This window comes from Poecile atricapillus, chromosome 25, assembly GCF_030490865.1.
Source record: "Poecile atricapillus isolate bPoeAtr1 chromosome 25, bPoeAtr1.hap1, whole genome shotgun sequence".
In the NCBI taxonomy this organism is placed as follows: Eukaryota; Metazoa; Chordata; class Aves; order Passeriformes; family Paridae; genus Poecile; species Poecile atricapillus.
Window position 1 is genome coordinate 2086017 of NC_081273.1, and position 26098 is coordinate 2112114.

The window sequence follows — 26098 nt, forward strand, 5'->3', positions numbered from 1 at the left end:
AGGGGGCAGTTTCAGGGATGCTCTGAGGCACACAGTTCCTCCACCCCATTTCCACCGGAGGCGGGACTCGAACCGGGGACCTCAGAACCCTGAGGGGCTGCGGCTGGGCGTGGCCGGGAGTTGGCTATGCGGGAGGGGCGGGGCTTGAGGAGAGGCGGGGCCAGATGGGCGTGTCCGGGGCTCCCGGGGGCGTGTCTGGGGCTCCCGGGGGCGTGGCCGGGGCCCCCGGGGGCGTGGCCGGGGCTCCCGGGGGCGTGGCCGGGGCTCCCGGGGGCGTGGCTGGGTCCCCCGGGGGCGTGGCCGGGGCGCGGCCGTGCGGCGGAAGTGGCGCCGGGATTCAAAGCTCCGGTGGCGGCGGAAGCGGCGGTTGGTGCGGCCTGAGGGGGCTCCGCGGGGCTCGGCCAGGGGGTTATGGGGAGTGAAGGTGCAGAGGCCTACGGGGGGGGATTGGGGGGCGGGATACGGGAGGATGGGCCCGAGGCGGTGCAGCACTGCCCGGGGCTGGATGAGGTGATGAGGGTACGGGGGCACAGGGGAGTCCCCGGGGGGGCGATGAGGTGCTTGGGGAGGGGCTGGTTGGGATGGGGGGCGCGGGGAGATTTGAGCACGAAGGGTTGAGTGCCCTCGGGGGAAGGCGGAGCTGAAGGCGGGGTGCCGTGGGGTTGGATAACGGGGGGCAGCGGGGAGAGAGGGTGCAGTGATGGGGTAGAGAAGGGCTGGGGGCCCGCGGTCAGAGCGGGGAGCTGCAGGTGGGCTGCAGAGCTGGGAGGGCTCCGGGGTGCTGGGGGCAGGAGATGGGGCCGGCTGCGGGTTGGGGTGCCCGGCGAGACACCCTCACCTCGGCTCCCCCTCCGCAGGGGTGCCGGCATGGGGCTCCCCTCAAAGGAGCAGCGGCGGGGGCCCGGGCGGTCCCCGGGGCGGCAGCAGGCGGGACCCCGCGGATGGCGAGTGCTGGCCCAGAGGAACCAGAGCGTGATGCCCGTGGGAGCCTGGGTGGAGAGTGCGCCCGGACAGCAAAGCCCGGCCTTTGTGAGTGCACCGAGGGCACCATCTGCTGGGGCATTTCGGATCCTTCAAAGTGCCCGTAAAACCCCCCAAGGGGGGGTCAGAGCCAAAAGTGATCCTTTTCACAGCCTGAGGGCAGCCAGGAACATGTCTCCTGGAAATAATAATTTGTTTTAATGTGATTTAGCAGGGTCAGAAGCTGCTATGGTGTCCATGTAGTCTGGCCTCCCCTTTGCACAAGCCCACAACGTCTCTGAGTTGATCCCCCTTGAGTAAACTGTGTTTTTTAGGGGAGAAATGCATCTATTTTAAGCATCAATCAGGTGGGGAGCCCAGCCAGTGCTGCTTCTCGCTTTCCCACTCATCCCTAAAAGATGTCAGGGAGTTGAGATTTTATTCTGTGCTGATGATTAAAAAATAAAAATAAAAATAAACTGAGTGTTCCAGGGTCTGTAGCCAATCTCCACTGTACCCTGTTAGAAACACATAAGGAAATCTTCATGGAGGGTTATCTGAGGGATTTCTGTTTTGAGGGTTATTCTAAGAGGTCTAAAAGTGCATTAAATATTGGATGATGAATTCAGTCCCCTGTAATTAATGTCTGAACATTATAGAAGCTCCTGCCCTTCTGAGATGATTTATTTCTATATTGTAATTTAAATCCTGAAAGGTTGAGATGATTTATGGAAATCAATCATCTCCATATTCCACAGGACTTTCATTTTGGTACTGTGAAACTTCTGGGGGAGCTGAACTTTTCCTGACAGCTTCAGGGGGCCTGGATGCTCCTGGGGCCCCCCATGTGAGGCTTCCAGAGGTGAATGGAGCTGCCCAGGGTTATCTGAGCTTATTTAATACACTTCTAATTAATCCATAGTAATGCCTAATGCATCAGTTGCTGCTGAGGTGGGCAGTGGTGAGCTGGCACTGGGCTGTTCCCTGGGGCACTGTCTTGGTTCCATCCCTAACAGTGCAGATTTCTCCCCATCCTGACCTGTTGCCTGTGCTGACCCTGCTGTTCCAAATTCATCTTTGGCCTCACCCCTTTCCTCCATCCCTTCAGTCTCTGGTTTCTCTTGCTGTGTAGGCAGCAAGGAGAGCAATGCTGTTTTTATTTAAGCCATGATGGTGTTGCAGAGTTGCTTGGCAGAATTGCAAGGAGACTAAAATGGGATTTTTGGGGGTTTTCAGGTCATTGCTCTTAATCTTTCACTTCAGATGGTAACAACATTCCCAAGCAGTCCTGTGCTTTGTGAACTGCTTCCCTGATGTGCTTCCAGCCTTGCAGAAAATTAACAGGATCAGGGGCTGCCCTGTTCCTTTTGGATCCAGGCCTTGGATGTTTGAGCATCCATTCATGGGAGCAGGAGCTGCTCTGAGGGTCTCCTTTTCCTTTCCTTCCCTGTGTGTTGCAGAGAGGTAAAGGCAGAGGTGTGCATGCTCTGTATCTCTAATCAGACCCAATCCAGTCCATAATTACCCAGTAGATATTGTCCAAGCTGTTATTCCACATATTTTGGAACAAAACATTTGCTGTGGGGGAAAGGGAAATACAGGAATACAGGCTTCTCTAATGCCACAGTGGAGCCAAACCCTGATGAAATCTGCTTCCACCTCTCCCAGGCTTCAGTATTCCAGGTGGAGGAGGAGCTGAAGGAGCAGCAGCAGCAGAAGGCAGCCAGGCTGAGGAGGTTCCAGGGCGAGGTGAGGCAGCGGGTGAACCGGCAGGTCAGGCTGCGCCGGAGGCAGGAGCTGCAGAAGGCCTACGAAGCAGTAAGTGAGGCTCTGTCGGGAGAAACTCCTCCAAACCCAACATAAATTGGGAAAAATCCAAACACTGGAGCTTAAGTCAACACCTTAAGTCAAGGTGTTAATGAGAAAAAATGAGAAAATCTGAGGTTCCAGACCCTGTGGTGGCAAACAGTGTCCAAGCAGGCTGGGTCACCGTGACACTTTGGCTGGTGCTGGAGGTGCTTTGAAGCCTCCTCAGGGGAAGGTTACTGGCTCCCTCAGGCAACAGCAGAACAGAGTTCTGAAGCTCTCTGTGGAATTGCCTGGAGTTAAACACCCAGGCAGGAGTTGGGAATGATGTGGATGTCCTGGCTGCATTTGAAGTGAAGCAGTTTTTCTGCTGTCTCTTTTTCCATCCCTTTTCCAGAGCAGCCAAAGTTTTCAAACAACACTTCCCCTCTGTCTCCACATTCCGTTTTTCCCCATGGGCTTGTTTTGGATTATCCTGTGAATATATTTAATTCTTTCTATTCTCAAACAAGTACTGGGGAGACTTGCCAGGATCTGACTGTGGCAGAAAAGAGAATGCACTGACATGTCACCAGCTTTGGCCACCCTTGGGGTGTTTGGGCTGTTTCCATGGCTGACTAGGGATGTCCTCATGTAACTCTGCCAGCTCCAAGCAGGAAGCAGCAAATGCCCTCAACCCCAAAGAGCCTGATGGTTCTTTGTATTCTCTCAGCATGGAAAACCAAAACCTCCCTCCCAAGAAATTTCATCCAAGGGTGGTGAAATGTCACCACAGTTGACATCTTGCTGGATCATGGTTGGAGATCCCACTGGCTTTTTCCTGGCAGGCGGAGAGGGAGAGCTGTGTTGCTGTGCAGTACTCGGCCCCCTGGAAGAACACGTGCCTGTTCCAGGGTCTCCCTGCTCCCATCATCTGTGGTCCTGCTGCTGGCTTGGATCCAGCCCAGACAGAAGAGGAGCATGGGGAGCCATTCCAGCAACAAGCTGCCAAGGTGAGCCCTGCCCTTCCATCACTGCTTCCGTGTTTTGGATCCTTCGTGTTTGGAGTGGGGAATGGGCCATGTTTTCTTTTTTTTTCTTCTACAGCACATCCCTAGTGTTTGGGTTTAGATATTGAATGAAAGGTTGGCTCATATTGTCACCCTGAATGCTGTCATGCTCCTCAGAGCATCCAGCTGGGTGGCTTGCCCCAGGTGCTGTAGCTGAGCTGCTCTGGCTGCTGGCAGGCACGGTGTGTTCCCAGCCGTGTCCTGGCGCAGAGGTGGCACTAGGTGGTGCCACCTCATTGCAGCTTGTCTTGTGTAGACCAAAATCTGGGAAAACCTGCCTTCAGGATTGTTTAGGTTGTTTTTTGTTTTTTTGGGTTTTTTTAATAGTGATATTTGTGGTGCCTTTGGTGTTTTAGAAAGCCTGTGTGCTCACCTAGGAACTGGAGTGAATCCAGGTGAAGCACCATGGGATGCATTCCAGCTGAAGTACCTTGGGCTGGAAAATCACTTCTGGCTGGATACCAAGCAAGAAAATTTGGGATCTGGTATCTCAGAAATAATGTTTTGGGAGCAGATGAGTTGTCTGGGTCAGGATTTTGGTACCTTGGGCAGCTCTAAAAGACCCTTGGATAATTGTGTGTTGGGTCGTGCTGCCTTGACTGAGCTTCTTGGCTGGAGCAGACTGGCTGGGAGATGTCTCCATGCAGCTGAACTTGTCCTGTGTTTCCTTTGCCTCTCCTCTGGGTGCAGCTCAGCAGGGCTGTGCAGCAGGTGCGGCGCAGGCTGGCGTCCCGCAGGACCGTGGCCCACATGTCCCCCGGTGCCTGGAGGCAGGAGGTGAGCAAGAGCTGTCTGGGCTGAGGGCAGAGAAATCACCTTGAAAACTGCTGAAGGTTTGGCTCTGACTAGCAAATCCAAAACAAAATTCAGGAAGTTTCTCCAGCAGGAATGAAATAAACTGTGCTTTCCTGACACACCTCATGGGTAACTCATTTCAGAGAAGGCAACAGGATAAAGTGTGTGAAAACATCTCTGAGATGAACTCAAGAATGCAAAAATACTTTTAAAAGTTGAGATTGTGATCTGGGTATCTGGGAGGAATGTGATGACCAGCCCTCCCTTCAGGTGCCTTTATTTCTTCAAACCTCAACAACTCTTCCCATTACATCAGTCCCTTGTTTTGTGTGGGTGGCAAAGATCTGGAGAGTTTTTCCTCACCCGGGGCTGACTTCTGCTGGAGAATGGTTGGCATGCTTTTCTCAAAGCAATGTGTGGAAGGAGGTCAGTCCCACCTTTTGTTCTGCTGAATTTCATCCTGCTTTTGCTCCTTCAGTTCTCAAGAACACCTTTGTGTTGTAGCTATTTTCCCAGTCTCTATGCCAAGACCTTTCTTAAACTGATGTACTTTGGAGAACACCAGGAGCAGCCCAGCCTGGTGTTTTTTGTTATTGGCTCTGGAGCCAGTTTCCTGCCCATCCTGTAAATCTTCATTCCCTTCTATTTCTCAGGTTCACCAAAGGTGAAATAGATCTTTGCTGATTATCTAGAAACTACCTTTTATAGAAGGGCTGGTCTGGCTCTTCCTCTTCTTTGTACTCTTGGATTTCTGATGAAGACAGCTCTGCAAATAGGACTCAGAGAAACACATTAATTATGGTCTGAAAATCCTCGTTATGTGTTTCCAGCAAACATCCTTCTTGTTTGAGCCATTGATGCATTCAGTGAGATGAGCTGATTCATGACCTCACATAAATAATAAAGCCACTTCCCAGGTGAGCCAGAGAGTTACAGGAGATCTGTGGGAGTCCTGGGCAAGTCATCCACAGCAGTGAGAAGCACTGGGAGGGATTTGGGACCATCCTCCCATCCCAGCCTCACTGCAGCTACAGTTAATCTACATAAGGAAGTTTAACAGCTTCCCTGATTAATTCTAGGAAGAATATATTGATTTATTTCATTGCTCTGTTTTATTACTCCATGATATATGAGGAGAAAAAAGCTCCCGTATTAATCTGAATCTCTCCCGGTATGAAGGTTAGGCATGTTTCCAGCCTGCCAGGACAGCAACGTGTTCCCATCAGGTGCAAAAGGCTGCCACAGATATAACCATGGACTTAACCCCCTTGGTAGTGCTGCCTCTGCTTTTGTGCTCCCTGGATTTCCTTGTGCTTTGTATTCCAGCTCATTTCGTCTGTTTGAACCCATGGGTTTTTTCACCCAATATTTCTACAGTGCAAATGGGGTTAAGTAGCTTAATCAAAATGCTTCTTCCTTCATCCAGGCTGGTAATGAAATCAAAGAGCAGAGCCCACCTCGTTCTTACCCTGTTTCTGTGCAGGGTTCTGCACAGAAACCTTCTGTTCTCCTGAGACCAAATGTGGGCCACGTTTTTAATCAGTTTTGCACATCCCACATCAGACTTCCATCTAAGAGGTTTTGCTTAACCCCAGTGCTGAATTAGGCCACGTCAAGAGCTCAGCTGAACCCCAGAGTCTTCTGCTGCTCTTTGCCTGAGGCCTTTTCCTTCTATTATAGGAGACATTCAGTTTAGCCTGACCTGACTCAGTCTTGACAAATTTATGCTGGTTGCTGCTTATCTTGTTTTCTCGTGGCTTACAGGCAGTTTGCAAGGTGATTTCCTCTAGTTTTGTCAACAGTAACAGTCACAGTTAAACTCTTGAGGCTAAAATCTTCTATTTGGTATTTCCTTTTCCTCTCCTTTAAATAAAGAAATACACTCCTTTTGCCCTTTTCTGATAATCTGGACCTTCATAGATTTTGGAGGAGCTGTTTGCACCTTAGCTGCTACTCCTGGCAGCAGCCCATGACAGGTCCATCCTCCTTAAAATCCTCAGTTTTAGGAATAACCTGACTTTTTCTTCCCAATAATAGTCCCAGCATTTCTCTCCCTGCTGCGGCTAACTCTAAGCAAGTCTTTGGCTGAAATGTTTTTTTTTTTTCCCTTCAGTCCTGTTTTCTGAATTTTTCTTCTTTTTCCTTTCTCCCTGTAAAGTGTTGCATTCCCTGTGATCAGTAGTCCATGTTCCTAAAATTGTTGCTCTTTCTCTCCCCTCAAGATTTCTTTTCAGGTTAAAAGCAAAGAGTTAATTGCCTGCTTTCCCAAGCAGATACAGGAATGGTAATTGCCTGGAAATGACCTGTCCAGTGTTCCAGCTCATCCTGTTACTGAGTCTTTGCCTTCAGGCTTTGATGGACATCTGTAGCTCCCCAGCATGGCACCATTCCACCAAGTTGGTGGTGTTTTTCCACAGTTTCATGTCTTTCTACCTTCAGTGCTCCAGAGCAACCTTCCAAAGCAATAACCCTTCCCCTCTATTCCCTTACCCTTACCAAAGCAGCTGTTCTGTCATGTTTCTGTCATAATGGGGTTGATGGAGTAATTCCTGTGCCTATCAAATAATTCCATGTTCAGACTGACTCCAGACTATTCTCTGTCCTTCCCAAACAGCAGCAGAGCCATATCAAGGAATTCTTGGCATCACCTGTTCTACTGATCCATCCTTTCCCTCTGTCAGCAGTCCTGCACTTCCCTTCCCACCATGCGGAAGGAAAAAAAGAAAGCAAGGGAAAAAGATTTATCCTGGCTTCAAGCTTGCTTCTGGCATTTTGATTCTTTAGTTTGTAGGAAACAATCTGCTGCCTCTCAAAATATTGTGGATTGCCACTGGGGAGCCTGCCCACTTCCCATCTGAAGGAGTGTACTCTGTACTCGGGTGTCACTCAGAGATCCCAGCTCCTTGCCACTGTGAAATAGTGCCTGGAGAGGTTTTTGCCTTGTCTTCTCTTCACCCCACACGTCTGTCCCACTGCTTCTGCAGTTGGGGAGGGCACAGTCACAGTCACCCTGCTACATTCCTGTTTCCCAGCTCTGGTGGCCCATGGTGCTGCTGAACACATGGTGCTGCCAGATCACATTCAAGTGACAGCACACACAGCCTCCTGTGTGTTAAAGCTGCTCCAAGGGTGTTCAGTTTTCCTTTGGCACCAAAGCAGCCAGATTTCAATTCCATGTTTACACCCATGTCCTCCCTTCTCCAGAAACCAGACCCTTGCCTGGCAGCTGCAGTGGCCATGGAGGAGAGTGAGGAGCTGCTGCTGGCAGGACACCACGATCTGCCTGCTGAGCTGCTGGAGCAGGGCACAGCCACAAACAGCACTGGGCAGGATGATGACTTCTGCATCAAAATTGAATTTAAAAAAGTAAGGCTCGTGCAAAGTTGGTCTTAAGAGGTTTGGCTCATTAGATTTATTTTGATGTCTGGAAGAGGCTGCTCTTGAAGTAGAGTACTTGCTCCCTCAGGGCTGCTTAACTCTTAAGCCTATCATCCTCAAAGTGGGCTCGGGAGCAGTACTGGAGCTCAGTGAGGTCAGCCCTGCCATTCCCTGCTTTCATGTACAGTTGTGGCCTTGGATTCCTGCCTGCTTGTGCTGCCATTTGGCAGTTGCCCAGGTGAAAGCTGAAACTGAGGGCATGCAGTCACATCATACCCAGAGCCATGCTCAGACCACACCAAAAGACCCGAGGGTGGAAGAGATCAAAAGAGATCAAATCAGTCAGAAACTCGTTGAAAAGGAGGGGAAAAGAAAAAAAGCTTTGTATCAGTGGAAGGAGATGGCTGTGGCAATCCTGGTGCCTAGGGGTGGCAGGCCCTGCCCTAGGAGGAGTTGAGGGGGGCTTGATGTACTTATTCTTCCTCTTTTGTTTTCAGGCAGCTTTTTTTGAGCATCTCAGGGGTGGAAATGGTTGATCCCGATTATCTGGGGTGGTGGCAAAGGCTTTATGGCTGTGGCAGTGTGTGCCCAGCCTTGGCTGGGGATTAGTCCAGTTTGGAGCAGAAATACTGCTGGGCAGATAGAGGCACAGCGGAAGTTTATGCTGAGGTTTACACTGAGGTTTTGGGAGATGTTGGCTGTAGAATTCCCCTTATATTTAGATATTTCACTCACACTTCCAGATGTTCATAATAGAAGTTTGGGATGGGGAGATGTGTATCCATATTTAAATTAAAACAGAACCCTCCTCCAAGGCTATTTCTAGAGATGTTTTGACAAAGCTTTGGTGCTCAGTGCTGAGATGTGGCACATCTCTCCCGTTCATGGCCAACCTGTACCCCAGATAAAGCAGATTTCCGAGGTGGAGAATCCCATTGAGGCCTGGAGGGATCACACAGAGGCTGTGCCTTCAATAAAGAGCATTTTGCTGGGGGAAGATGAGAAAGAAGTGTGGTGATGCTGATGCTGCTCTCTTCCATTGTCTCTCAGGTCTGTGATGGGTCAGTGAAGGACTCAAGCCTGCCTGGGAGGCCACACAGTGAATACCAATCTCCCCTCAAACTCTGGGCTGGTGTTGACCAAGAGGAAACCAGGAAGCAGGTCTGTCCAGGACAGCCAAGCCCTTGTGGTTTTGTTTGAAAGGGATTGGGTGTTGGGAATGCTGCTGGCTCAAATAAGAAACCTCAATATGAAACCCGTACTGGGTTTAGTTTGTCAGCTTTGATGGTGTCTCAGGTCTTGGGCAAAGCTACCAGGTTATTTTTTAAAATCTCTGCTATTAAGTGCAACAGTTAACTACTCCTCCTACAAAATCTGGGATCTCAATAATACCAGAAGTTTGAAGGAGAAGCAGGCTCCTTTCATTCTGCCTGGCAAAACCAAGGGGTACTTGCTGTAGTTGCAGGGAGTCCAAGAAGCTGCCAAAAATGCTTAAAAAAAAAAAAAGAAGAAAGAAAGAAAGAAAGAACAAAGCCAACTTTATCTTGTTTAAATACAAGGCTGGAATATAAAGGTTTCTCTGATTTTGGGAATAGCCTCAAGCCCAGCCTGCGGCCAAGTGGATGATTTCACAGTGATGGTTTACAGCCTGTGTCCTGGACAGTTTGGCTCACGCTAATCTGAGTGATACAGAGTGATGATGTTTGTCTTGGATGCCTAAAGCAAATGACTTTTATTTTCCTGCTTCCTCCTGCCATGGAGAGGAACATTTTTCTCTCCTTTTGTCACCTTTCTTGCAGCTTGCAACTAAAACTCTGAACAATTTGCATGTTTTTTGTTTCTTACAAGTGTTTTCCAACCAACTGATCCCAAATATGGTTGTGGTTTCTCACCAGTGTGACAACAGCTGGGGCTTCTCAGGCTGCTCCTCCTAACCCTGCCATTCCCTTTCCCCTTGCTTTTAATCTCCTTGGCTCTGATCCATCCAAGATAACTGGTTTTGCAGCCCTCTCCTCTGCCTGGGTTTTTTCCATCCGGTTTTCTTCATTGGCAGCCTGGTCGCTGATCTCTTCTCCTCCTCCTTTATCTCCAGCTGTGCTGGGCTCTCTCCACCAAGTGAGGTGGACAAACTCAGCCCAAAGGTTTTGGCATTCATGAGGAAAAATCTATGTATTAAACTTTTGGGAGTCGTGGAGCTCAAACTCTCTCTCTACCCCACGGCAGGAAGGCTTTTGATGTGAGCTTTAGCCAGGAGGTTTCCCTGCTCTTGCTGCATCAGTGGGATCAGCCAAAGCCCAGACAATGAACCCTCAGAATTCATATGGGAGTTCTTCGCTGTGGGGCCCCTGGGTTTGTCTCAGCAGTGGTTTTGCCACGTCTGTGGTTCCCCTGCATGTAGAGAACCCAGCTTGGTGTCATATGTTCATCTTTTGGAGGAGATACAGGGTTCCAGTGCACTGCAGGGGAGCCCCAGTGTCCAGGTGGATCCAAATTCAAGTAGGCTGAAGTTGGAATTGGCTCTTTTCCCCTCAGCAAAGTGAGACTTTAGGAATTTGCCAGCTCATAGGCAGCTTCAGTGGAGGGATGCTGGTACAAAGCTCTCCAATGCTTTGAGATGACTTGGTCTTTCCTACCTCAGTGCCATCTCTCCAGCTTCCCAGTCCTGGGTCATGTGCACTCAGAGATCTTTGAGGGTCTTTTGGGGAAAGAGCAATGTTCCATCCTCCAGAAATTAAGCTGAGCACTGATACAGCTCGATATTTATCCCAGACATCCTTCCCAAATGTCCTTCTCTTCCCTGAAGCGGCAGAGCGAGTTCCTGCGGTGCCGGCGCCTCTTCATGGCCCTGGAGCGGGAGCGAGTGAGGGAACAGCAGCGGCAGCGAGAGAGGCAGCAGAGAGTTGCCCAGTGAGTCTGTGCAGGTGCTGGGGTCACCTCCTCCATCAGGGTCCTTCAGGAGGTTGGAGAAGTCTTGTGAGTTTGTCTGGTGTAAAGCAGGTACTGGTGTGTGACCCTCTGGGGTGGGACTCACACAGCCCAGTAGAGACCCTTGGGCCATGATGAGCCCTTTAGCACTTCCCCATCTGCTTTTGAAGTCCCTGTGCAGCTTGTTTAGGAGTTGGGAGCCAAATCATGGAGAGGTGCAACTTCCCAAACAATGACTCTGGGAACCTAAGCCTGTGTTTAGAAACTTTGGGGTGAGGTCACATTGTGCTAAGCTGTGATATCCTGTGGCATTTTTAGTATCAGACCCTTCACCCTCACAGTCATAAAAACTTACATGGTGTAATAAAATGATTTCCAGGCATTTGTTCCAGAGCTGAACACTTGGTATCTGTGTAAAAGTATCAATTGTGGTGGAGTTTTCTCAGCTTCTGCTGTGAAGGAGTGTTCACTAAGGAGAAGCTCTGCAAATTCACAGCAGAATAGGAAAGATCCTCTAATTTTTGTTTTTCCCTGGCTTTTCTTTGAATGAACTGACCTAAATCCAACCATCCTGGCTTTTGTGATCCGGCTTTGGGGGAGTGGGACAGGCACCACAGGACAGGATTTGAGTGGACATTTTTGGGGAAGAACTGCCAGTCTAAAGCAGTGCTCCTTGATCCACATCCTGTCATTCCAATGGCACTTGGGAGTTTGGGAGAGCTTGTCCCACCCTGTGAAAGCTGGCAAGGCCCCAGGGACTTCCTAGTTACTGCGATACCTTTTTTATTATTATTTTTTTCCCTTGAAGTGTGTGCAGAGAGGAGCTGGGTTTGTAATTATGGGGTGTAAAGCCCCAAGCTGGCCTTGGCCTCAATTTCTGGAGCAGATTTATGGTGCTATACTTAAAGTTCTACATTTAATTTAAAAACATTTCTGAGTTTATAACTCAGAGAAGTTTGACTTCAGCACTTTCCTTCTGGATGTAAAGATTTGACTCCCTATGTGAAGTAAGGTCCAAAATGTCTTGTTCTGGCTTCTTCCCAGCCTTGATTTTGGTTTCAATGCCCTCTGGCAAGGAGTGGCTTGGGACACATTGATGCATTTGGGAATAAAATGTCAGATACTTTGGTGTAAAGTCTTTGTGTTTTGCAGTTGCTGCTTGTCAGAGGAACGTGTGTTGTATTTGGTGGGACTTACACAACCCAGGTCCCACTAAAGGGCTGGAGGGCCATGTAGGTGCAAGGGAGACTGAGGAAATAGAGGAAAAGTTGGTTGAAAATACATCTTAAAGCTTGTTTGAGAGTAAAGGTGGGATCCCTGGAATGTCTCTGCTGTACCCAGCCCTGTCACGCTTCCCTGTCCTGGAAGGTGCTTACAGAAGGATCCAAGGATTATGACTGCCTGATAACCAGAAACAGTGGGAGGTGGGGAAGCTGGGAAGCCAAGGTGTTGGTACTTTCTGGGGGGTATTAAAGAGCCCAGCCTACATGCTTTGTTTAAGGACAGAAGCACAGCTTTGGAGAACTGTGGGTGGCTGGAGCACGTGTGGATGTGATACAGGAAGGAGCTGGAAGAGGAAGTCCATGATGGTGAGAAACGGGCCAGCAGGAAGAGTTTGAGGGCAGGAGAGCATTCACAGGCTGGTGTTGCCATATGGGAGGAAGAATGGAGACTCAGGAAGCCTTTTTGACCATTCAATGTTTAAAGTTAATATATTGGTTTATATTTATTTATATTTAATGCTGTGACTAGTGCAGAATGATTTTTGCCGTTGAAAGCAGCAGCATCACCCAGATTCCTGTGCCCTCACAGCCGGGGACCAGCCAGGAATGGAGGCTGGGATGGGGAAGCTCCTTCTCTAAGCACGTGTGTTCCTGCAGGATTAAGAGGCAGACGGAGAATCAGCGCCGGGCAGAGGAGCAGAGGATGCGAGACATGGCTGAGCAGCGAGAGCCCTCCCTGGGAGAGGGAACCTGGGAAGCCCTGGCCCAGCTCCAGCTGGAGGAGAGGAGAGTGAGGGACAGACAGCAGCGGGATAAGGAGCACATGAGGTACAGCCAGTCTGTGCTCCTTGTGCAGAGCCAGGTGTCTCTGGCAGAGGTGAATGTTTGATCCCTTGCAGGTATGTTGAAGCTCTGAGAGCCCAGATGAGGGAGAAAGTCAAACTCTGTAACATCGACTTGCCCCCACTGTGTTCCTGTGGCTCTGATTTCTGGGATTCCCACCCGGATACCTGTGCCAATAACTGTGTCTTCTACAAAAACCACAAAGGTAGGAGCTCCTGCTTTCAGAGAGGAGACATCTGGGCCTGATTATTAAGGGAGAAATCAAACCAGGATAGGTGTTTCCATCCTCCTGGGCTGCTGTGCAGAGATTCTCCTCCAAATATACTCTGAACAAGGCAAGTCAGGGCTTTGCTGCTTGACCCAACCTCTGTCCCTTAGGGAGTGTAGTGGCATCCTCAGTAAGGCACCAGCCCCTACAATGTGTTAAATAACACAGCTGTGACACAGCCACGTGTGACTATGGACACAACCATGACAAAAGTGCTGCAAAAGCATCTCATTAGGGACACAGAGCCCTCTGCCTTAAATGCTGAATCTTCTGCTGGGAGGATGCACAAAGGTGTGGAAAGGGCCTGCCTTAGATGATGGAGTGCTCTGACCTTGAGCACACCTTAGGAAAATACCTGGCTGGGCAACTGGGAGTCATCTGGGAGGGAAAATAGAGAAATTTGGGTTCATAAAATAATCTTTGGCTTTAGTACTGCTTTATGTTCGGGAGTGTGCAAATGGGTGTGTGGAAAACTACAGGCATGTCGATTTACCTTAAACCCCAATCATTGTTTCTCTGCTCTGGTGAAAGGCTAGAGCCAAGCCCAGTTTCGGGCCGTAAGGGCAACCCTCGTGCCCTGATAGTGTTTCTGTGTCCCCATCCCGCTCAGCCTACAGCCAGGCGCTGCACTCGGTGATCTCCTCCTGTGCCCACGCAGCCACACGGCCTCTCCAGGACCTGGCTGCTCTCTGTGCCCGCGCGGGGAAGCATCTGTGAGCCAGGCAGCTCCGTGTCCCAGCCCCTGGTGTGAGCAGGGAGTGGGGCTGTGCCGTGTCCTGCCTGCTCTTCCACGCCAGCTGCCAGGACGGTGTCACCTTTGCTCTCCCGGCTTGTGCGCTCCGGTTTGTGAATGCCTCTCCCACTCTGCTCCAGGTGCGCGGTTGGCCGGGGCGATGGTCGAGGTGAAGGAGGCAATTGCTCTGTGGGGCTGGTTTATGACAGGCACTTGCATTCCAGCATTTGACTGTGGAATAAACTGTTTTCAAAGATTCTTTGTCTCATTTGAAGTGTGAAAGGAGGAGAAATGAGGTGCCAGGGGTCAGTACCTCTTCAGGGAGGATTTCTAACCTTTCCCTGCTCCCTTCTCTCCTTTTCCTAGGGCTTCTGCCAGCCCCTGCCACTAGGATCACCTTCCAGAGCCAGGTATTTATTGTTCCCTCCTTCTTTTCTGTGTGAGGACCTTTCTTCCAGTAACACCCACACAGCTTCCTACCTGACCCATGCTCCCATAGCCTCTACTTTGCTCCTGAAAGGAAGGAGCATTTTTCTAGTAAAAAAAATGTGCAGGCCTTTGCAGGAGTGACTGGAGCAAGATGGGTTTTCCCAAAGCTGCCTGTGGTGAGATAACGTCCTGGGCAGAGGTTACTCCGTACCCTGTCATTAATATTTGCTCCTTGCTGGCCGCCCTCTCTAATATTAACTATGGCAGGAAGGATGGGTGGCCGAGTGTGCCGGATCATTTCTTTTCCCTGTTTCCATCCCATTGGGCACAAAGCAAACCCACCCCTGGTCCAGAGGTAGCACAGAGTCACAGAGCCAGGACTGCTGCTCGGTTTCCCCTGGAGAATCATTCACTGAGACATCCGTGGTGCCTGATGCTGTTTATTAACAGCTGCTTGCGTCAGGGGAAGGTGCTGCAGCCCTAATTCAGGGAATTGGAGTGGGTTTGGAAAGGGCAGGCTCTGCCCCGTGAGGGGGCAAGGAAGCAAAGGGCTAAAGCTGCAAATGGGTTTTTGTAACTGATTTCAGCTCTCGGGCAGCTGAGGACAAGCAGTTCCTTGGCAAGTCCCCAAGGAACTTGCTCAGGCCCCGAGGAACCCTGCTCCCACCTCTCTGGAGTGATCCCCAAAGGGGCTGTGGGCTGATTTGGGGCTTAGTTAAAGGAATAAATAAATAAATCTGTTGCTGCTTCTCAGCCTCAATCTGTCCCTAGCAGAATAAACGGGATATTTGAAAGGGGGTGGGGGGAGAGGACTCCCAGAACCCCGGGCAATAACCCCAAAGCGTGTCTGGCGTAGCTGTCACCATCAGGGCAGTGATGCCTGTTCGGGGATTGCTGGGAATGTTCAATCTGGAAAAGTTCAATCCAGTTTTTTTCTGCTGGGACATGCAGCATCTGGGGAAGCTCACCGAGCCCCGGGGGGATATGAAAAGGGCTGGTCGGTCCCTTCAGGGCTCTGCCGCCTCCCACTGCCCAGCGCGGCTGCTCCCTCGTTCCAGCCGGATTTGAAGTGGATTTTTGCTTTAGAGGGAGCGAGGACAGCCCGCTTCACCCCTCGCTGCCGAGGAGCCGGGGCTGTGGCCGGGCCGGGGCGGGACCGGGGCCGGCGGGGCGGGAGCGGCGGCCCCGGGGGCGGTGAAAAGGAGCCGGGGGGTGCCCGGGTGCCGCCGCCGCCGCCATGAGGGCAGCGCTCGCCCCCGGGGTTCGCCTGCTCCGCGCCCTCCCCCGGGACAGCCGGTGAGCGGGACGGGGGGGACCGCACCGGGACCGGACTGCAGCTGCACACAGGGACCGGCACCGGGGCTGGAGCTGGGACAGGGACGGACACCGGGCAGGGAGGGTATCGGCACGGCAGAGGGACGGGCTGTGGAACGGGGCTCACTCTTTACTGGGGCAGCACTGGGACTGAGGTTGGCCCTGGAGGCGGCAGCAGGATGGGAGCGGAGCTGGTGCAGGGAGCAGCCTGGGTTAGGGAGGAGGGGGTGTCATAACACTGGGAGTGGAACGGGATAGAGACTGGCCCTGGGATGGAGACTGATCCCAGACCAGCATGGGGACCAGCACTGGGAGCAGCGCCAGACTGGAAACCACTTGACTTGTCTGGGGACTGTCACTGGGACAGACCTGGGCTGGGGACAGAGATGAAGGGTCCGCAGGGGCCCAGCATCGCCCTCAGGCACTGGAGCCACTGTGGGATGGGATCAGCCATCCCAACAGCCCCGGGCTTCGGGCTCGGCCTGGGGAGGGGGAACCTCGGGACGGGGAAGGCACCCAGCAGCCTCCAGATGTCTCAGGCCTTCACACTGAAAATTCAGTGGGATGTGGCCAGCACAGAGACTTCGCCTGCTGCCTTCTCTTTTGATGAGGTGTTGGGACTGCTGCCCATTTAATTTCAATTAATATTTGGATTTTTTGGAAGCCTATTGCCAGACACTCCCCCTGCTTTTCCATCTGCTGGAATTTTCCCTGCCAGAACACTTAGGGTAAAACGAAAAAGCCTGACACCCAAGTGTCTGGCCCAGAGGGGCACTACATATGAAGTTTATCTTTCCCTTTCCTACTGTGGCCTCTCTGTTCCTCGTGGATCAGCCCTGCACTCACTAGCAGTGATTTTGGGTGATTTATTCATTTTTTGGGGTGGAAAGGAGCAGTTTCTCAGCCACAGCTTGGAGCCGGCACCACAGCACAGGGAGCTGCCCTGGATTTGCAGGGCACCCATCATTGCTGCAGCTCCAGGGAGAAGTGAAACTGCAAAGAGGAGCGGAATGGGCCCAAACCACTGGAAAAAAGGCTGTTGTTTTTTTCTGAACTTGAAGCAACCCCGTGACATGTCTGTGTGCTGCAGCCTGCCCACTTGCATCCTCTGTGCAGCCATAAAACCCTTCCTGAAGGCAGGATTCTCAGAGATCCTTCAGAGATACTCATCTTGCTCCAAAGTGCTAGATCCTACCTGGGATTCTCCAGGCTTTATCTGTCAGCTTTGATGGGTGCGGCATCCCCATTTCCTGAGCCCAGACTCCCCCATTTCCCTACATTTAATCCAAGCAGAGAGGATGAGATAGCTTTTAGGTGGAGGAAGGGCAGCTGGTATTGCCCCCTGCTTTTTTTTCCAGTTTATCTTTGATTAACCCTGGGAGTGATGATGAATCAGTGCAGTTTCCACTTGTGACACCAGGAAGGCACTTGCTCACCCTGTGTTTCGGTGGGATGTAACTGCTTGAGGAGGTGGAAATACTGCTTGATGCTCCCCACAAAACTCAGCTGATCTTTTTAAGCTGCATCCTGGGCTTTTTGGGGGGGTCTGCTCACTTCCTGACCAGCTCTGCTGAGCTGGTTCAGGTCACCAATCCAGCAGAAGAGTCCCATTGGTTTCTGAGGCCACCCACCCCTGTCCCACAAACCCTGACCTCTGCTTCCTCCCTCCCACAGCTATCGGGGACTGACTCTGGTACTGACCTTCCTCTCCTACAGCAGCTACCACCTCTCCCGAAAACCCATCAGCATCGTCAAGGTGAGCTCCAGCCTCACCACTGCTGTGGGGACAGGGAACCTGGAGGTTTCCATATGGGGAGGGGGGTGCTGACAGCACCTCGATTTCACCCCCTCTCTCTCTCCCTGCAGAGCCAGCTGCACCCCAACTGCTCGGCCTTGGGCCCAAACCCCCACAATGACTCCAACAGCACCACATGGTGCAGCTGGGCCCCCTTTGGTAAGGCTGAGCCCCCCAAGGCACCCCAAAACCCACGCTCGTGGCAGCTGAACTGGGCTCCCCCATCCCCTAAGACCAGGTCGTGGCCAGGGTTTGGCCGGGGGCCACCTGCTCATTAGGCACCCGGAGGTAATTAAGTGATAAAAGTCTGTCCCATGCCCCTGGGCCGAAGGGCAGCAGTGGGTGGTGAAGTCCAGGACAGGACAGGACCAGGTCCCAGTGCAGGTGGCACCCGGCCATGCCCCCAGAAGCCGCCATGGAGACCAGGCTTTTGGGAATGGGGGACAAGGCTGAGCCAGCAGCCACGGGGAGGGGGCACAGGATGGGAGCCAGGCTGAGGTGGCCCTAATATTTGTTTTCCAGATGGGGACAACTACAAGGAACTTTTTGGGGCGCTGGATAATGCCTTCCTGGTGGCCTACGCCATCGGGATGTTTATCAGGTACACAGGGCCTTTCCCTCCTCTCACCAGTTTGCACCAGTCTGGCAGAAGCTGGTTTCCATTGGGATGGGGTCATGCTAACAGGAAAGCAGCCAAGGATCCGCTCAGGATTCGGGTACTGGCTCAGTGTGATAATGCCCATTGGTGGCATCACCTGTGACAGCTCTGGTTGTGCTCTTCCCTCTCTCTGCAGCGGCATTTTTGGGGAGCGCCTCCCTCTGCGCTACTACCTGTCAGGGGGAATGTTGCTGAGCGGGTTCTTCACTGCCCTTTTTGGCCTTGGCTACTTCTGGAACATCCACGTCCTCTGGTACTTCATTGTCGTGCAGGTGTGTTGTGCTGGGGGATGCCCAGGCTTTATCACCACGGCCTCATCCCAGTTTTTCAGTGACCTTCATGGATTGGGGTGGCCCAGTTTCTGAGCAGGGGAGCACTGAGTACGTCCATTCCCCGCAAAGCCTGGTTGTGCGTGGTGTGGGCGTCGAAACCACCGGGTGTGCCCGTCTCCAAGCACTGCAGGCAGCTGGTTTGGCAACACCAGCCACTCCCAGTTTAGCCATGGCAGCGACGCAAACGGCTCCAGGATTGCCCCAGCAGGGAAAAAAACAAACAAACCAAGTGTTTTCTTAACAGCTTTGGAATAGGGGTGGCTATTTTCAAGGCCAGTTGCCCAAAACAGTGCAGGGGCTCCATGGCTGTGGTCGGTGCTTGCTGGGTGATGCTCCCCATCTCTTGCCAGGTCTGCAATGGGCTGGTGCAGACGACCGGCTGGCCTGCTGTCGTGGCGTGTGTTGGAAACTGGTTTGGCAAAGGAAAGTGAGTTTTTGTCTGATGTGTCCCATGCCAGTCCTGGTCCCTGTTGACCCTGGCAGCCACCTCAGTGCCACTGACCCGGCTGTGTCCCCACCAGGAGAGGTTTGATCATGGGCATCTGGAACTCGCACACCTCCGTTGGCAACATCTTAGGGTCGCTCATCGCCGGTGTCTGGGTTTCCTCTGCCTGGGGCCTGTCCTTTGTTGTGCCCGGCATCATCATCACCGTTGCAGGCATCATCTGCTTCTTCTTCCTTGTGGAGTGTGAGTGTTGTGATCTGGAGCACAGCAGACAACCTGTGTAAAATATACAATTTTCCACCTTGCCCAGCTCTAAGCATTTTTGGCAATCCCCAATACTTATTTCCAGCCTGTGGCTGGCAGAGATGTGGATCTGACCACCATGGGGATGGTTGGCATCATTGGGGTTGTCCAGGCAGGCTCATCCACCATCCCAGTCACTCCTCTGAGCCTGTCTTTCTAGGAATGTCAGGGAAGTCCCTTGGGTTTTTACTGGGGAAGAGGGTACCCAGAGATGCAGCCTAGACCTGGGGGTTCCCAGCCCCTGTGAGATGCTGGAGGGAGAGCAGGTGGAGTGGGCTTGGTCCAGGCTCTCCTCACAGGATGTTCTTTGTCCCTGCAGACCCTGAGGATGTTGACTGTGATCCACCTCTGCACCACGTGAGTCGCGCTGGTTCCCAGCGGGCCTGGCCTGGGCTGGGTGTCGCTCAGGGCACAGTGAAACAACAACTGGGTCATCAGGCTGTGATGGCAGGAATTAGAGCAATGTTCAGTTGTCACAGGGGATGGTTGTTGATTTTGCACTGGGAGCATCCTCCCCAGCAGCAGAGCCAATGCTGCAGCCTCCTCCAGCTGTGAGAGCCACATCTGCTGTTTTGACTTGATTTTAGATGGCCTCTGATGATAATCCTGGAGGAGTGACCATCAGTGAGAAGGATCCTGAAGCAGTCACCTCCAAAGAGGGCCCACTCAGCCTCTCAGGCCAGAGCAGTGTGGATCACTCCCACAACCCCAAGGAGCCAGCTGAGGAGCCTGAAGCCATCAGCTTCCTTGGGGCACTTCGGATACCTGTGAGTGCGGGGATTGAGGAAAGAGCAAAGCCAGAGCAACTCAGAGCATCCACAGGGCAGAAAATGGGAAAAAACCCACTATCCAGAGGAGGTGAGAGGGAGGAGGCTCCTCTGATGTCCCCTCCTCTCCTCCCAGGGCGTGGTGGAGTTCTCCCTGTGCCTGCTCTTTGCCAAGCTGGTGAGCTACACCTTCCTCTACTGGCTGCCCCTCTACATTGTCAACGTCGGTGAGTTTTGGGGACAGCGAGGCAGGAGTGAGCCTTGCAAAGGAAACATCTTCTCACCCCTCTCCTCTCCCCCACAGCTCATTTCGGTGCCAAGGAAGCCGGGGACCTGTCGACCCTCTTTGATGTCGGGGGTATTTTAGGTTTGTTACCAAACAGGGGTGGAGGGAGTGGATCAGGGATGATTTAGGGACAGTCCTGGCCTTGACCAGCCTTGGCTGGTCCCCCCACAGGCAACACCAATCTCTTTCCCCTGGGAGGTTTATTCAGTATTCACAGCACTCAGCAGGCAGCAAACACCCCTCCATTTTATTTTGGCATCCATTTGTTTTGATGACCATCACAGCCTCTTTCCTCAGGTCTCACTTGCTCAGGCTCTCCTTTTCCTACAGTTTTCAAGCATGGAAGAGACCAGAGTGGCATGGAAGTGCTGAGAAACCATCTGCAGGGAGGAAGTGGAAGGGATAAATCAAAGCTTTTCACTCTGATAATATTATGTTTAACCTTGGGGGGCATACTGGTCAGAAGATGAGGGATAAAAGAGCATCATGTTGGATTTTGGGCTGAGCCAGGGCAAAGCTGTGCCTTTGGGGTGGTGTGACTGACACCTGCGACTCTTTCTTGTAGGGGGGATCTTCGCCGGCCTCATCTCTGACTACACTGGCGGCAGAGCCACCACGTGCTGCGTGATGCTGATCATTGCTGCTCCCATGGTGAGCTGTCACACGGGCTCAGAACCCTGTCACGAGGCTTTCCTCTGCTCTGGCTCCTTTGAGTCACGGCTGCCTTCCTCTTCCCAAGTGCCCGGGATAAGCTGGTCACGCGTTTGGCTGAGATGAGAGCTGGGATTGATTCACGTGCCCAGATGTTCCTGGGAAGGATGTCCAGCTCTAGGGGCTGGGAAGGGATTGCAGAGACTAAAAAAACCCTGTAGGTTTTTCCATCCTTCCATAACTCTGCTCAAAGCCTTAAGAGTCCCACCGAGCCGGTCCAGCTTTTGTCTCTTTGATTTTCATCCCAAAAGCCCCCATGCCAACAGCCTCATGCTCTGCTGGAGCTTGGCTTGGACATCCTTCCCAAGCACCTGCACAGAGCTCATTTGGCTTTGCTTCCACAACATGGCTAATTAGCTGTAATCCAATCCTGGCTGGCTCCAGGATGGGAGCCTCTCCCGCTGAAGGAGCAGGGAAGCAGAGGGGCTGTGTCACATCCTCGGCCCTGAGACACCACTGGGGCAAATTATGTCTGGCTGCAGTCTTGGGAGGCAGCAGAGCTTCTTCACTGGCCATAAATTGTGACAGCACCCCTGTTTGCCAGCTGCCAGGTATTTCATCCTGCCAGGGGGATGCAGAGGTCAGGGGTGCACTCAGCCCCCCATCCCAGCTGGTGCTCGGCATGAGCAGTAATTCAGGTCCCCACATTCTCCATCCTATCCTCAGGGTACTGCTGCAAGGAAAACACTTGGTAAAACAGCTGGAATAGCCATAACTGGTTCACCTTGTGTCTCTTTTCCAGCTGTTCCTGTATAACCACGTGGGTCAGAATGGCATTGGCATATCAATAGGTGAGGAGCTCCATGGTGCAGCCAGCTCCTGTCACTGAAGTGGTGATGGAAGACACTGTGCATTCACCTGCATTTATTCCTCCTCTTGAGCCAGGCTCCTGAATTTGGGGGAGGGTGGTGTTGGATGAGTGTTCACTGGGTGGGATCATCATGGGAAAATGGAGATGCACAGGAGATGGATGCATGGGACAGCAATGTCCACACGTGGGCTGGGGATGATGGGTCCAATGTCCTGCTGCTCCCTGCACCTAAAGATCTGATCTCTCCCTGGGTACCTGTGCAGGGATGCTGATCATCTGTGGTGCTCTGGTTAACGGGCCCTACGCGCTCATCACAACAGCGGTGTCGGCAGATTTGGTAAGAGGTGCACTTCAGACCCCACCACGCTGCCCTTGCACACCCAGAGGCTCTTCAGGATGTTTTGCTGGGATTTTTGCACTTTGCCTTTGTTTTCCAATACCTCCAAAGCCCAGTGGAGAAGGGCAGAGCTGTCACACCTGGTGCTGTGCTCCCCACTCTCCCCTGAACACAGGGGATTTTCCTGTTGTTTTTTACCCTTGGCCACATGGCTGAGTTTCAGCTTTGCTGTGTCTCCCTCTGAGCACAAGCAGAGTGGAAATATTCGGTGGCAAATCCCCTGTGAATTTCTGCCTGCTGTTGGTGATCCAGGTTTTGCCATGGTTTGGCTGCAGACAGCATTTGAGTTTGATCCTCCCATCCATGGCTACATCTGACACATGGAAACTGCAGCCTGGGACATCAGCCTCACTCTGGGATATGCCAGCCATGCACCCCAAAACGGCTTTTGCTCCTTATGTTTTATTCCTCCATCCTTACAGGGCACCCATGAATCTCTGAAAGGAAATGCCAAAGCCCTTTCGACTGTCACGGCCATCATCGATGGCACAGGATCTGTTGGTGGGTATGGCTGGGGGTGCTGGCTGTCCTGGTGCCCTCCTGTGTGAGCAGGGGCTGACGTGGCTCGTGTGCCCCTGCAGGTGCTGCGCTGGGGCCGCTGCTCGCGGGGCTCATCTCTCCCACAGGCTGGAATAATGTCTTTTACATGCTGATAGCAGCTGATGTCCTGGCTTGTCTGGTAGGTCTCACCTTGGTAGGACACTCCTCACCCTGGGGTGTCACCTGCTCACTGGTGGAGGGCACAGATGGTTCTCAGAAGACAGCCAGGCACTGGGCAAACTGCAAAGGCCTGTATTGACTGCAAGCCTCTGCTTCCACTTGGCTTTCCCCAACAACCTCCTCCTTGCACAGGTTTAGTTCATATGATCTTTGCTAAGAAGAGCTGTAAAATCAATCTCCTGGTGATGGAAATACTCATGCCAAGGCTGGAGGCTGCAGTGCCACCAGCTTTGCAATGATCCTCCGCCCTTCCTCTTGCAGCTCCTTGTTCGTGTGGTGGTCAAAGAGGCCCGTGGCTGGTGCGGCTACATGGCGAGGCAGAGAGGGTACGTAGTTGCCACCCTGGGGCAGCCTCTGGTCCCACAATGCCCAAACACGGTGTCAGTGCTGCTCCAGAAAGATGTTTGTTATCCCTTGCTGTCGCTGCTGCATCTTCGCGCGGGCATCGCGAGGCCGTCTGCCCGACGTCTCGCTCCTGTGGCCACAGAGACATTTCCACCTCCAGCTGAGGCAGCACCTGGGGGATTTTAGCCATCTGCACCTCAAAAAGCACATGGGGTTCTAAACACAGCATCCTTGTGTCTTTGTAGCTCTAGTGTGCAGCTAACAGAGTCAGTGATGGATGGGAAGTAGCTCGGTGTAAGTATCTTCACTTGAGCCCTGAGGATTAAATGCAAACACAAGCTTGATTCGTTCTGATTCCGAGTTTCGCTTCGCAGGCTCAGCCTCCAAATAGCCACTCCCCCAATCATTTAGGGCCGAGATCAAGATTTGGGAATCAAGAGGTCAAATGAAGAGTGTGGGATGGTGGGAGGGGATGGGAGGAAGGGGGGAGAGGGAGATGTGGATGGGCAGTGCATCCTTGTCTCTGTCTGACTTAGGAGGTACTGGCCCAGGTGCCCAATCGATTGGGATTGATTAATGCACTTGAAACAAGTGAATTTATAGGCTTTGCCCACCTGTGCTACTGAGCTTGATTACACACAGCCAGGGCTCACTAATCAAACCTGTAGCAGAATCACTGCAGTGAGTGTATAAATAATCTCCAGATCAGTGCTGGCCTGGCTCTGATTGCCACCACCATCCCCATGTGACATCTAGAGGAAGGGGCCACAGCCAGTGCTGGCAGTGGGGCTGCCAGACCCCGACCCCCTGCGAACATTTCGTCCCTTATGTCTTGTGTTTGCAGGTGAAAGACCAATAGTCTGGGCCTCGTGCTGCGGTAAGTGCAGCCCAAATCTCCTTCTCCGGCTGCCGGTGGAGGGCTGCCAGGCTCTGCTCTCTTGTGCCGGGGCTGGTTAGGGTGATGGCTGTCCTAGGGGTTGACAGCACCCGTGTTTGCACCAAGTGCTGCCTGGTTTCTGCTGGGGGAAGGAGCTGGCTCAGTTTGTGGCAATACTGCAATGTCTTGAGGGCTTTGGGGAGTGTCTCCGGAGCAGCTTGCAGAGAAGAGGCACAAACGCTGTAGGATTTTTGGGGACATTTCATCTTTGGCCAGACAAAAGAGTGGCTGGATCTCCTTGCACCTGCTTCTCCTCCTTGTGGTGCGGATGGGGCTGGGCTTTCCCGGCAGAGCTGTTTTCCCTTTCCATCTCCAGCAGCGTCGCAGTGTCCACCATCCATCCCAACAGCTGCAGGATGATTCCCTCCGCCCTGAGCCGCTGGCTTCTCTCCCCGCAGGTTTAAGGAGTTTTGATGCGCCCCCTGCGAGCTGCCCCAAGCCCAGAGGGAGGAGAGAGGCTGGGGCACACACACCGGAGCGCGGGCGTCTCGGCAAAGCTGCAGCCCAGCCTCGGGCACGGCCCCACGGGCTCACTGCCACCATGGGTTTGCTTCCAACGGAGGCAGGGGCGAGGAGTAGTCAAAGGGCCCTGGCCAAACGGTTTTCTGGGTCAATTCTCCACCATCGGCCGTTTTATTAATAAAAACATGCAAAAACTGTGTGGCCACTCCATGCCATGTCCTGACGGGGCTCAGCTGAGTCTGTGAATACTTGGGGGCAGTGATCACACCCCTCCTCTTGCTTTCCTCCATGTGCAGTCTCTTGTTTGTGAGCCTGCCCCATCCAGATGCTTGGTATTCCAGGATCTGGATCAGGAGGATGATGCCAAATCACTTCAGGCACTGCCTTCCAACAAAGCACTGCTTATTCTACACAGGGAACATCCCTGGGCTGAGCCCAAATTAAGCTGGGTTTACTCATCCCACTGCAAAACAAGACAAATCCCAATGTTTTTCCTGATTATTAATATTCCAAAATCATATCATTTAGCTCCAAAAGAAGAGCACCACACCACGGTGAGCTGCTGACACACTCTGCCTGCTCTTGGTCCAGTGCAGGCAGCTGCTGATCTTCATTAGACGCTTCCTAATTAGGGAGGACCCCAGGAGGTGCCGCTGGCTGCCAGCCCTGCAGGCTCCCCGGGCAGGGATGGGGCTCTGGAGCCCCCACGGTGTCAGATGACTGAAGGCAGGACCAGCTGTGCAGCCAGCTGTGTGCTCCGGGGCCGGGGGGTGTGGGGCGCTGGGACCCCACGGGATGTGTTTGCATCCCCTGGGATGTGTTTCCATCCCCCGGGTTGTGACTGCATCCCCCGGGATGTGTTTCCATCCCCCAGGATGTGTTTCCATCCCCCGGGATGTGTTTTTATCCCCGGGGATGTGTTTCCATCCCCCCGGGATGTGATTCCATCCCCCGGGATGTGTTTTCACTTCCCGGGATGTGTTTGCACCCCCCGGGATGTGTTTTTATCCCCCGGGATGTGATTCCATCCCCCGGGATGTGTTTCTATCCCCCGGGATGTGTTTGCACCCCCCTGGATGTGTTTTTATTCCCCGGGATGTGTTTCCATCCCCCCGGGATGTGACTGCATCCCCCGGGATGTGTTTCCATCCCCCAGGATGTGTTTCCATCCCCCGGGATGTGTTTTTATCCCCGGGGATGTGTTTCCATCCCCCCGGGATGTGTTTCCATCCCCCGGGATGTGTTTTTATCCCCCGGGATGTGTTTTTATCCCCCGGGATGTGTTTCCATCCCCCCGGGATGTGTTTCCATCCCCCGGGATGTGTTTTTATCCCCCGGGATGTGTTTCCATCCCCCGGGATGTGTTTTCACTCCCCGGGATGTGTTTGCATCCTCCTGGATGTGTT

The 26098-nt window shown here is 52.7% G+C and overlaps 2 protein-coding genes across 4 annotated transcripts; both read left to right on the top strand.

Annotated features, from left to right (window-relative positions):
• The first annotated feature begins 320 nt into the window (after nucleotides 1-320).
• On the top strand, nucleotides 321-14397 carry CCDC15 (coiled-coil domain containing 15). Its single transcript, XM_058857124.1, has 11 exons — nucleotides 321-366; nucleotides 858-1029; nucleotides 2629-2778; nucleotides 3594-3758; nucleotides 4506-4592; nucleotides 7815-7976; nucleotides 9039-9149; nucleotides 10792-10895; nucleotides 12794-12964; nucleotides 13036-13184; nucleotides 13858-14397. The coding sequence occupies exons 2-11, from the start codon at nucleotides 868-870 to the stop codon at nucleotides 13962-13964; spliced, it is 1368 nt and encodes a 455-aa protein (XP_058713107.1). The 5' UTR covers nucleotides 321-366; nucleotides 858-867; the 3' UTR covers nucleotides 13965-14397.
• A 1149-nt stretch (nucleotides 14398-15546) lies between these two features.
• Nucleotides 15547-24892, top strand: SLC37A2 (solute carrier family 37 member 2). Of its 3 annotated transcripts, XM_058857127.1 has the most exons (20): nucleotides 15547-15705; nucleotides 17398-17479; nucleotides 17590-17677; nucleotides 18041-18119; nucleotides 18313-18448; nucleotides 18859-18935; nucleotides 19030-19196; nucleotides 19576-19613; nucleotides 19844-20023; nucleotides 20160-20250; nucleotides 20328-20390; nucleotides 20875-20960; nucleotides 21763-21811; nucleotides 22095-22168; nucleotides 22651-22729; nucleotides 22810-22907; nucleotides 23210-23274; nucleotides 23539-23587; nucleotides 24138-24170; nucleotides 24629-24892. In XM_058857127.1, exons 1-18 carry the CDS (start codon nucleotides 15647-15649, stop codon nucleotides 23579-23581), a joined length of 1554 nt encoding a protein of 517 aa, XP_058713110.1. In that variant the 5' UTR covers nucleotides 15547-15646; the 3' UTR covers nucleotides 23582-23587; nucleotides 24138-24170; nucleotides 24629-24892. The 3 variants fall into 3 exon arrangements, with proteins under 3 accessions (XP_058713110.1, XP_058713111.1, XP_058713112.1); XM_058857128.1 differs by lacking the exon at nucleotides 24138-24170; XM_058857129.1 differs by lacking the exons at nucleotides 23539-23587; nucleotides 24138-24170.
• Nucleotides 24893-26098: the final 1206 nt, after the last annotated feature.

Bases quoted from the DNA above. Each gene is read 5' to 3' on its own strand.
- SLC37A2 (XM_058857127.1), top strand. From the start codon at position 15,647: ATGAGGGCAGCGCTCGCCCCCGGGGTTCGCCTGCTCCGCGCCCTCCCC. The intron at 18,936-19,029 runs GTGAGTTTTTGT...TGTCCCCACCAG, and splicing joins AACTGGTTTGGCAAAGGAAA to GAGAGGTTTGATCATGGGCA. The intron at 20,024-20,159 runs GTGAGTGCGGGG...CTCTCCTCCCAG, and splicing joins TTGGGGCACTTCGGATACCT to GGCGTGGTGGAGTTCTCCCT.
- CCDC15 (XM_058857124.1), top strand. From the start codon at position 868: ATGGGGCTCCCCTCAAAGGAGCAGCGGCGGGGGCCCGGGCGGTCCCCG. The intron at 2,779-3,593 runs GTAAGTGAGGCT...TTTTCCTGGCAG, and splicing joins TGCAGAAGGCCTACGAAGCA to GCGGAGAGGGAGAGCTGTGT. The intron at 12,965-13,035 runs GTACAGCCAGTC...GATCCCTTGCAG, and splicing joins CGGGATAAGGAGCACATGAG to GTATGTTGAAGCTCTGAGAG.